General features: G+C 48.5%; 1 protein-coding gene across 1 annotated transcript in view; it reads left to right on the forward strand.

Moving 5' to 3' along the window:
- The first annotated feature begins 9,700 nt into the window (after positions 1 to 9,700).
- SLC35D1 (solute carrier family 35 member D1) overlaps positions 9,701 to 11,710 on the forward strand; it is a 24,490-nt gene continuing 22,480 nt past the window's right edge. The window contains exons 1-4 of the mRNA XM_003784238.3: positions 9,701 to 10,070; positions 10,646 to 10,679; positions 10,775 to 10,861; positions 11,504 to 11,571. Of these exons, the coding sequence (XP_003784286.1) occupies positions 9,868 to 10,070; positions 10,646 to 10,679; positions 10,775 to 10,861; positions 11,504 to 11,571 (392 nt within the window). The 5' untranslated portion in view covers positions 9,701 to 9,867. The remainder of the gene's footprint in view (positions 10,071 to 10,645; positions 10,680 to 10,774; positions 10,862 to 11,503; positions 11,572 to 11,710) is intronic.

An 11,710-nucleotide genomic window follows, 5' to 3' on the forward strand; every position in this document is an offset into this window, starting at 1 on the left:
TAGAAAAATTAGCTGTGTATCATGGTAGTCCCAGCTAGTCAGGAGGCTAAGGCAGGAGGATCACTTGAGCCCAGGAGTTAGAGGATGGTAGGAGCTGTGACACCATAGCACTCACCAATGGTGACAGAGTGAGACTTTGTCTCAAAAAAAAAGGAATGCCTTTTATGAGAACAACAGCTAGTTAAATGTGAGCTTCACTTCACCATCTTGATCAGACCACAGCAGTTCATCCAGAAACTAGAAACTTTTCTTCCTGTAACAGAGTGGTAGGTCTTAGCACATCCAAGTTAAATCTATGCTGAGACTTATAACTTACAAGTTAAATCTATGCTGAGACTCTGACGTGGAGCCCACAGTCAGGTAGTCACATTTTTAGAAGGCAAATGTAAAGGTCTACCAGTTTTGACACATTGATCCAGGAAAACCTTGTAATTCCAGCACTGTCCTTCACTGACTGAGACGTCCCTTCCAGACACCAACAAACCTTCCTTGACTGCACACAGAGGGTACCTGAAAATGTACACACATTTTAAGAAAGGGGTATTAAAATTGCAATGCTCCATATATCCCAGTAATGTTTGCTATCTTACATACTGTAGCTTCTATTTCTCGAAATTATAAAAGTCAAGTGTGACTTGAGTCTTACAACTTTAAAACCAATTCTTTCTTTCTTTAAACGTGTACACAAGTTTGTGGCTCCTCCTGTATGTGGTAACAAGACAACGTATTTCTCCTTTCTGACATCTGTCTTCACCTCTCTTTGCCTGTCCCCATCACTCTGCTCCTGCACACACACAGAGGCAGCATAGCTTTTGTGGAATTATGTCGCCTCTGTATTTAGAAATCATAGTTGCACAATTTTGCCTTTTCCCACAGCAGAGAACTTCTTCCCAGCATTAGTGTCTGCTGACCATCCAGCCTCAGCTTGAAGATCTCTGGAGTGCGGTGGACTGCCCTTCTCAAAGCCACCCATCCAACTTTTAGGCCTTACTAATTGTGTGTCAGCCAGGGACCACAGGATTCTGGGGGCACGATCAAAGTGGATAACCAGAGGGACCTTTACACAGGGAAACCCCCAAGGGATGGTGCAGTGCCCAGAGCTAGAAACCACCCCAGGCTTGTGGGGCTGCAGGACAGGAGGTGCTAGAGGGATGCAGGGGCAGGGGCGGTGGGCAGTGCCAGCCCACAGCAGCATCTCTCACTCTCCTCTCAGCCTCTTGAGCCCACAGTGCCTCCCACTGCTAAAGTCAACCTGTCAAAATCAGCTGAAACTGAGGGATTAGGACAGAGCTGGGACTGCCCTGAGGCTAGGGAGGCAAGAGGCACCAGGGGCACAAGACTGAAGGAGGCACTTACTGTGAGTACTGAGCGACTGCAGGGTGACCCGGGAGCGAGCGCTCCTTAAATCTGTGCCTGCTGACCCTGGGTTAGCAGAGAGCCATTGACGTAATCCATGTAAACAGGGTGACGAGCAGATCTGAGGGTCAGCTGGGAGACATTCCACACCAGCCCTCAGGAAGTTTATCATAGTGAACAAAAACCCACTGGAATCACTCCACTCAATCCAAGTAATGCCTGACCAAGTGAGATGCTTCTGGTTTTAATTCTCAAAAAGTTAAAAAGCATGACCCTCATCAAAATATAAAATGAACATGCCAAAGATTTTATTCAAACCATTAATTAATGAATAAAGAATAAGGTGTGAAAACTAGTTTGAAAGGAAGTATGAAGACTTTGTATAGTGAAAGTAGCTAAAAACAAAACAAAACAAAAAAACCCACAGTCAGCCTGCTGACAAGTCAGAGCTGGTCGACATCCTGCACGGTGATGCACAGTTTAGAGTTATTTTTCTAGTGAAGGAAAATCAACTATTTTTCTACAGATTAATTTCATCTGCACTTCCAGGGGCAAGAACTGTTCGCATTGCCATTGGCTCTTTACAAGTGAACATCTGCTAAACAGAAAGCTGATCACAGGTGCACGGCTGGCAGACTCAATTAGTCCATCAAGTGTCCAGTGGAGTTCCTAGCACTCCACTGAGAAGATGTTTGCTGGTCACCTCTCTTATTTCTAAATACTGGGTAACTTTTTGGGAACATCTTTATTTCTGCCTGAAGCCTCCAGAGACATCCCTTTTTCTCCAAGCTTCAGGTGCCTGGGATTGGACATAGGTGTGTGGTGCCAGCCAGATATACAGCTGTTGTATTTCAATACTCACAGGGAGAACTAAAACCAGCGATTAGTAAAGCTGAGGGGATAATATTAAATGTAAATCCTATTTATCGCCCATTTCACTCCAATGAAAACCTTCATTATGTATGTTCCCTGCCCAGAAAAGGAGGAGGGCTGTGTGTTTACAGCGAATGTGGTGGGGTGACAGGAGTACTGGTCGCGCACAATAGTAGTTTCCAAAGTGGCGTTTCGCTTGTCACCATGCCAACAGAGAGACAATAGTTCATTTGACCCAAATACCACACTTGTGTGTGAACAATAAGATAAGCATCAAAATATGAGCTTTAATTTCAGGTATAAGCCGCACAGGCTTGGTGGCCTTTCTTGGTAATTAATTCCTTTGAACACAATTCTATTTCATTCTTTTGCCTGATTTTTCCAGTATTTTGTTCACCTAGTAAGGATAGTGAGATGCTTATGTTCTTGCTCTTTTTGTCTATTCACTGTTTTGCTTAGGACTTCAAAGCAAAAAAGGGTCTTCAACTCTTCAAGACTGGAGTGGTCCGATATAAAGCCTTGTGATAATAGAAATTTCCGTGTCTGTGCTGATCAGTGTAACAGCTGCTCGCCACACGGGCTCCATGCTTAACGTTTTTCTAGGGAAGAGTTTCTTAAACCTGTCTTATAAGGCTACTGAATCCCATTTGTGAGGCTCCAATGGAAGGAAGACACTTCCCCAAGGCCTCACCTCTTAAAACGATCACTTTGGAGGTTCAGATTTCACGACAGTTGTCAGATGTGAAGTGAAGTCAGTTGTGTCAAACCCTGGGGAAATGAAGCCAGGGAAGGAAAGGCTGTTGCACACAATTTGCTTGATAACAAAAACGATTGTGAAATTTTTCCAAACAGCAGTTTACTGCATGAGTCAAACCAGGACAGCCAGCAGCACAAGGACAGACGGCTGCTTACACAAGAATGCTTGCCTGACATGCTGTTTCAAGAGCCCGACTGTGAACTGCAGAGGCCTGATCATGACTCCAGGATTGCCACCATTTAGCGATGACTAATGCTTTGACAATCAGAACCTGCCAGCTTGACAAGACGCTGCCAGTGTAATGAACTTTCTTTTAAAATAATTTGCTTAAACTTCCTCTTCCCCCAGTAAAACTCTCATCTTTGCCTTTGCTCTCCATACATAAGGGAGGCTGCCAGGGCTGTGTGTGTCCTGGCCTGCAACCCCGTATCTTGCAGGTTAGTTCCAAATGGGGTCTTTTTACCCAGAGATCTGTCCCTCCATATTTTTTATGGTGATAATTTGAACATATGAATTGGGGTGGGAAAGATGATAATAAAATAAAGGTTCCTGGGAGGTGCACAGACTCTTGAGTGTATAATTGGAGGTGACGTGTTTAGGTGACAGACACACCTGGCAAATGAGGAAATGCTCATGGGCTCTCTGACGCCTGGAATAAGGACCATAATGGTTGAAAGAGGACGTGTCTAGAACTTCCCTTCCTATAAGGACAATAAACAAAAAAAATTAACACACCTTTATGGGAATTTGCAGTGATTTGTGCCATCATTTCTAAAAGATGTGTGAATCCTATCAATCCTCACTTAAGTTGACTATTTGTTCAATGCAGAAGGCCGATCCTGGCAACAGGTGACTGTGATTACAAATCAAATCAGGAGGGGACCCAACTGTAGCTGACAATCCAGGTGTAGTATTTTTGCTGGGGCAAATCATCGTGACAACCCCTGACACCAAGGAGGCAGCACTGGACGTGGCAACTGCTTTTCCTTCTCCGTTAGTTTAGGGACCAACTACCAGGGCTTACTTCTTACATACCAGGGCCAAAAGTATAGAATCACAGTCTTGTCTCTAGGTTACATTAAATTTTCTACTTTTTGCCATATTATAGTTTGCTGAGTTCCTAGTCATTTTGACATTCCTGTACAAAATGAACTGGTTCGATGTATTGATTACATTATGCTGTTTTGAGATGCTAAATGGGCAGTGATAAGTCTTGTGGATGGCTAAGACAGCCAGGATCCCAGCTGTCGGGATTCCTTCCCGGAGACAACAGGGGACGTGGAGAAGCAGGATTTGGGGGTTGCGGGGATAATAATGAGTTTGGTTTTAGACATGGTAAGGAGCATCAGAATTATCCAAGTGAAGATAGTCAGAAGGCAGTTGGCTATATTCATTTGAAGTTTGAGAGAACACAAATGATGCAGATTTGGGAAGCATTCCCAGGACAATCAATCATAACTGCAACCGCAGGATGGAGTGAGATTATTCAGTGAGAATACACAGAAGGAAGACATGCGACCCAAGGCTGAGTAAAGCTTTAAAGATCTGGTGGAAGAGGAGGAACCAGCAGAATAAAAGCAGCCCAAGAACCAGGAGGGGTTCCAGAGGGATTGGAGATCCACTGGGGTAGCTAATGGGAGGGAGAAGGCCAGCGGTGTGACCGCAGGGAGTGGCGAGCAGGAGGACGGAAAGCGTCACTGTTCAGTCCCCCAGAGACTTAGGTGACTTAGGGGAGAGCAACTTCAGCAGTCCCCTGGGGGTGTGGGTGACTTGGAGGTCAGCAGCTCCAGCAGTCCCCCGGAGGTGTGGGTGACTTAGAGGTCAGCAGCTCCAGCAGTCCCCCGGGAGCGTGGGTGACTTAGGGGTAGCAACTCCAGCAGTCCCCCGGGAGCGTGGGTGACTTAGGGGTAGCAGCTCCAGCAGTCCCCACGGAGGCTGTGGGGGACTTAGAGGTCAGCAGCTTCAGCAGTCCCCCGGGGGCGTGGGTGACTTAGGGGTAGCAGCTCCAGCAGTCCCCCGGGGGCGTGGGTGACTTAGGGGTAGCAGCTCCAGCAGTCCCCACGGAGGCTGTGGGTGACTTAGGGGTAGCAGCTCCAGCAGTCCCCACGGAGGCCGCGGGGGACTTAGAGGTCAGCAGCTTCAGCAGTCCCCCGGGGGCGTGAGTGACTTAGGGGAGAGCAGCTTCAGTGTAGTAGAGGGGGTAAAGCAGGTCTGGAAGAGGCTGACTTCAATAGATTGCTGTTCCTTTATCTGCTTATTCCTCTTCATAGGGTTGATAAACACTAAACTTGGTAATCGAAGGAAGTATTGACATTGCTAGAATTTCTTTTAAAAGTAGGTGTATCTGGTCAGGGGTGGTGGCTCACACCTGTAATCCCAGCACGCTGGGAGGCCGAGGCAGGTAGATTGCCTGAGCTCAGGAGTTGGAGACCAACTGAGCAAGAGTGTGATCCTGACTCTACTAAAAATAGAAAAACTAGCCAACCATTATGTTGGGTGCCTATAGCCCCAGCTACTTAGGAAGCTGAGGGAGGAAGATCCCTCTAGCCCAAGAGTTTGAGATTTCTGTGAGTTATGATGTTGCCAGGGCACTCCACCCAGACTCTGTCTCAAAAAAAGAAAAAGTTGGTATGTCCTCTTGCCCCAACTGAGGCAGGATCGTCTAGTGGAGGGGACAGACTGTGTGCTGGACAGTCCCAGGGCCAGCTCTGTGCAGTCCCTTGGAGCTGTACCCTTCACCCCATTTTCCTGAGTTGTTTCATCGTGCTACTTCCCAGAGTGGGAAGGAAGAAACAAGATAATGAATCATAGTAGTAGCCCATTGCCAGGCTCACCATCACTGATCAATAATTTCCTTCGTCCATCCCAACAGAGAAAAAGTACAAGGCACCACAGAGAAGCTCTATGCTCTTCAGTTCTCAGAATTTTAAAAGTGCCATGGAAATAGGAAACACACATGATCTTTGCTCCCTGACTATCAAGCAATCAGCAGTGAACACAGCAGTGCACTGGGTATGAACTAGGCTGACAATGAAAAAGAACCGGGTGGCTCGGTGCCTGTAGCTCAGTGGGTGGGGCACCAGCCACATATACTGGAGCTGTCGGGTTTGAACCCAGCCCAGAGCCTGCCAAACAACAATGATAACTACAACCAAAAAATAGCCGTGTGTTGCGGCAGGTGCCTGTAGTCCCAGCTACTCAGGAGGCTGAGGCGAGAGAATGGTCTAAGCCCAAGAGCTGGAGATTGCTGTGAGCTGTGACGCCACAGTGCTCTACCGAGGGTGACAAAGTAAGACTCTCTCTCTAAAATAATAATAATAATAAAAAGACATGGCTTAATTACAAAGAAGGCTTTTCTGCTAGTAATTCTACCCAGCAAGATATAGACTGTATCAACCCACAAAGCTGACCTTTCCAAAGAGAATAGACTTGTACCTCAGTGAGAACATTGAATGCAGTCTTTCCAATCATATTCCTGATATGTTTCAATATTTATTCACATTCACCAAATAACATATAAATCTCTCATATATAATTCTGTGACTTATATTCCTGAGGTTAGGAAACATACCTGAGTACCTAACACAACAAAAACTATCCCAAAGTCTAAGTACCTATACCAGTGGTTCTCAACCTTCCTAATGCCACAACCTTTTAATACAGTTCCTCATGTTGTGATAACCTCAACCATAAAATTATTTTTGTTTCTACTTCATAACTGCAATTTTGGTACTGTTATGAATTGTAATGTGAATATCTGATATGCAGGAGACCTCCAAAGGGGTCATGACCCACAGGTTGAGAACCGCTGACCTATACTATGAGAAAGAGATAAAATCCTGCTACGATGTGGCCACCTATCTCCTGTGTGGCCACCTAACGAGAAGGCCGACTCCCTTAAACTGCACAGTGTTTTACTAGAGGTCCACAGCAATCAAACCATTATAGGTGTGGACAAAATCCAACACAGTGTGTGGCCTAGGGCAGGTCTTTAGTGCTAGTTAATAAACCACATAGTCATGCTGAGAGAAACAACAGTACTCTCCTGGGTCAGTACTCCTAGATTTGTTTTCATCTGGGGCAGCTGCAGTTGACTTAGTGCAGCAATTTCATACCTCCGCGGGGCAGAACTTGAACTGTTATCTAATCTCCCTCCGTGCTCTCCATTGCTGCCTCTGACTTCGTAAAAAAGGGTTTCACTTCCAGAGAGTGTTAGTGGGAACATACAATTAGTACAACGTCTGTGAAGATCAATTTGTTAATATTAAATTTTTTTAAAAGTAACCTTTAAACAATTCCATTTCTAGAAACTTCTACCTGTACAAAAGTGAATTCACAAACATTATTTTCATTAAGTAAAAACTGATAATTACTGACAATAACCTGAATGTCCACAGGAAAGGTTACATGAGATGTGGTATGTCTAATTAGTGGAAGGCTCTTCAGCCTTTGAAAAGAATGAGGTAAGTTTACAGGCTGCCACAGAACGACCTTGAAAGACTAGGAACTGAAGTGCTAACAGTTGTGTAATAATAATGTAATGATAATAATTATGATGAACACTGAAGTATTTCTAGTATGTTCTAGGCACTTTATATTTATTAAATCATTCAATTCTTTGCTTGTTGTTGAGACAGAGTCTCACTATGTCGCCCTTGGTAGAGTGCTGTGGTGTCACAGTTCACAGCAACCTCCAATGCTTGGGCTTAAGCAATTCCCTTGCCTCAGCCTCCCAAGTAGTTGGGACTACAGGAGCCCACCACAACGCCCAGCTATTTTTTGTTGCAGTTGTCATTGTTGTTTTTAGCTGGCCCGGGCTGGGTTCGAACCTGCCACCCTTGGTGTATGTGGCTGGCGCTGAGCCAAATCATTCAATTTTTACCATGACCCTATGGGGTGGGTACTATTGTTACCCCCATTTTATAGATGAGGAAACTGAAGTCCAGTGAAGTCCAGTAATTGGCCCAAAGTCACAAAAATAGTGTCAGGGGCAGCATCTGGTTTGAAGATTAGTGTTCTTTCCTAAACATATACCAGATATGTATGAAAGTGAATAAAAACATATGTGTATAAATGTATGCAAGGTTCTTAACATTAAGTTCGAGAAGTTATCCTAGAAAAAGTGCTACACACCTCACTGCTGAACACCATTGCAGTCAGCTTCCAAGGACTCCCCTTGGAAAGCCATGCACTGACACCAGCACTGAGTCCACCCTTCAAAGCACTCTCTCTAGGACGAGTTCACAAATTTAATTGTCAGACCTTGGGTGATGACAGCTCCAATGGCCATTCCAGAAAAAGAGTTCCAGAATTGCTCTGAAGGGTGGGCTTGGAGGTGGCGTTGATTTGTAGCTTCCCACAGGGGGGCTATGGTCTGAATGTGTCCCCAGCATTTAGTTGTTGAAACTTAATCACCAATGTGCTCTTATTAAGAGGTGCAGCCTCCACTAGCTGATTAAGGCAGCGGGCTCTGCCCTGACCAGTGATCAGTGCCTTCTGGGGCCCTCTGCCTCTTCTGCCCTGGGAGGCCGATGAGGGCACCGTCTTGGAAGCAGAGAGATCAGCCCTCCCCAGACAATCATCTGCCAGCACCTGGATCGTGGAAGTTTTCAGCCTCCAGAATTGTGAACAATACATTTCTGTTCCTTACAAATTGCTCCGTCGCAGGTATTTTGTTATAGCTGCATCCACAGACTAAGATACTCCGTTAAAGAGGGTGTTCAAAGATGGGGTTGGAGTGGGGGGCAGTGTTCCGCTTAAACTATAAAGGAAAAGCAAGACTTCTTCGTTGAGATAGGCGAGGAGAGGGAGAGTAAAAACATCCCAGATGGAGGAAATACGAGAGGAAAGACAGATGCGGGAGGAAGCGTAACCCTGTAACTGGAGATGACCTATCTGTGGTTTAGGGAGTAAATGTGAATAGTGGCCCTGAGGGTGTAGGCAGGAGCCGCCGCACCTAGACGTCATCCACTTGGCCCCAAGAGCACACAGCTTGAGGGGATGATGGAGGTGAGGGGAGAACTTAATTATCTTGCTACTTTTTGGGATATGTCAACATTTGCCTTAAAGGAAGACCTCCTCCATGATCTGCAGAGAAAGCATGGTTTGGTGTTTTCCATATTCACAAAGTGTAAGGAACCCGAGGCGTGCGGAATGAAATGCTTGTTGAGCTTTTACTGTTGATCCAATTCTAACACTTGGAAGGGCTTTAGACCCTCTGAGGGAGAGCGAAAGCTGATCCACACCTAATACTTCTGGATTTGGGATTTGACTCTTTGTGAGAGAGGCCAAAATAGCGTCCAAAATGAGTCTAGACACTGCCTGCCGCAAGTACTCCTCAGCCACCGGAGACAGAGGGGCGGGGGTCTGCGCTTCTCCGCGGCAGTTGTCTGGAGAATACGGCCGTCCAGCCCCCCCTGACCCCCACCCCGACACCAACCTCCCCGGCCTGCTAGCGCAGCCCGGGCGGCCCAGCGCGGGCCAGTGCGCAGGCGCAAGGCCGCCGCGGCGCCCCGGTGCCCCCAATGCTTCTCGGACCCTCCTCTGCGCCCCGGGCTCGGGGTCGCCACCGCCCCCTCCCTGCCTATCCAACCCCGCCCGGGCCAAGCCCGCGCGGCCCCTCGCCCTGTGACCCAGCGTCGCCCCATGCCGGGTCAAAGTCCCCGAGGGCGTGAGCCCCGGCGTCCCTGCCTCTGGGCGGGGACGGGCGGGCCGCACTGGGAGCCGCGGTGGCGAGCGCGCAGCCGGCCCTGACCGCAGGCCCGGGTTCCGCGAGTCCCGCGCGCGCCACCACCGTCGTCGCCTCGGGTCCTCGCGCCGCCCGGTCCCGCCGCCGGTCCCGGCCTGCGCCCCCCTCGCGAGCCCGCGCCGCCGCCGCCGCCATGGCGGAAGTTCGCAGACGTCAGCGGGCCCGGGTTAAAGGAGAAGCCCCCGCCGAGCCCTCCGCGCGCAGCGATGAGGAGGAGCTGGGCATGGCGCCGGCCGGCACGCTGACGGCGCTGCTGAAGCTGCTGGCCGCCGCCTTCTACGGCCTGAGCTCCTTCCTCATCGTGGTGGTGAACAAGAGCGTGCTCACCGGCTACAGGTAGGGCCGGGCCGGCGCGCCCCGCACTGGGCCGCGGAGGGCGGCGCGCTCGGGCCGGCAGGAGGCCGGGCCCGGGGCTAGTCCGCTGCCCGCGGGGCTCCGGGTGAGGGGCGGGGGCGGCGGGGCCAGGGACCGGGCCGGGGCTGGGCTCGGTGCGGGCCGGACGGGCAGGGACGCGCCCTCGTCCCTCGGCCGGCTCCCGCCGGGGTCCCCGCGCCGCCGCGCCCGCTGACAGCCCGCGGGGGACTCGCGCGTCCTCACGCTGTCGCTGTGACCCGGGGGCAGGATTTTCTTTTATAAGGTGTGAAACGGTTGCGGAGATCGATCTTAATGGGAATCCGCTGCGGGCAGCCGATTCAATCGTAGACTCGGACAGGGCGATACTAGGGCTGCCCGAGGCTACAAATCAGCGGGGAGGTCTGACAGCCCGCGGCGAGTTTCCTCCCCAGACTTGTACGTGGATGGGCAAGTGTTGGCGCGGCTGGTTTCAGAGTGCGCAGAGATGCGATGCACCCCTGGGACCCACAGAGCCGCGTTCGGTTCTTCTGACTTTGTTCTCTTTGCCCTTTCTGTAGATTCCCCTCCTCCCTCTGCGTGGGCCTCGGCCAGGTGAGTTGGCGCCCTCACACTGCGCGGCTGTGTCGTTGGAGCTTCTGTGTGTGTCTTTATGTGCGGAACAGTGAACCTGTGTTCTCTGTTTACAGATGGTGGCCACTGTGGCAGTTCTCTGGGTGGGAAAGGCTCTCAGAGTAGTCAAGTTTCCTGACCTTGATAGAAACGTACCTCGAAAGGTGAGAGAAAAGTAACGACTAATACTTTATTTTATGAAATGAGGTCGCTGTATGTTTGGTGCCCTGCATACTTAAAAATCGCAGTACCCAATCTAGAGTGGGGGTAATGAAGGCAAATAAATGGAGTAACATGTGCTAAAAAAGCCCTGCACTCTCTTTAAAGTTAAGGGGGAGAGAAAAGCCACCCTAGGAACCTTCTTCTGTTTTAATGATTGCACACTGGGTAGTCGCGTCCCCGCCACTCTGGCCTGCGCGCCCTGCATCCGTGATTCTTCTGGTTAACTCATACCGTGTTCTGTGGGCCTCTGCTTGAGTCTGCACGTAGGTGAAAGGCCTTTCCTCTTTCTGCTGACATTAGAGCGGTGGGCCAACATTATCATTCCTTAACGCAAATGATGTTTCTGTCCCACATTGATCATACTCATATTTCTGTTTCATCCCTGTCTTTCTCTTTCTGACATAGTTTATCCAAGATTAATGTTCTTTGGGTGTTTCGTGGGGGTCAAAACTGTGGATGAGAAAACTTAAAAACTAATTTTAAGTGGAAAGAATTTTATCATATAAACAAGACTGTTTCTGTTTGAAAGGACCTTGTTTTGCTCTTTATTATTGAGTTTTGTTATCCCTTTTTAAATTTTCTAGACGTTTCCACTACCTCTACTATATTTTGGGAACCAAATCACGGGACTGTTCAGCACAAAGAAACTGAAGTATGGATGACTTTATTTTACTAGTGAGGTTAATATAATGTACTCTTGAAATTGTACTTGAATGTCAAATATTTAACACTTTGTTATTGGTTCGGAAAAAGTGAAAGGACCAGAAAGTTTCTGTTACTAAACAATGAAG

Source organism: Otolemur garnettii, unplaced genomic scaffold (genome assembly GCF_000181295.1).
Source record: "Otolemur garnettii isolate 467f Iridium unplaced genomic scaffold, OtoGar3 scaffold00010, whole genome shotgun sequence".
NCBI classification, from domain to species: Eukaryota; Metazoa; Chordata; class Mammalia; order Primates; family Galagidae; genus Otolemur; species Otolemur garnettii.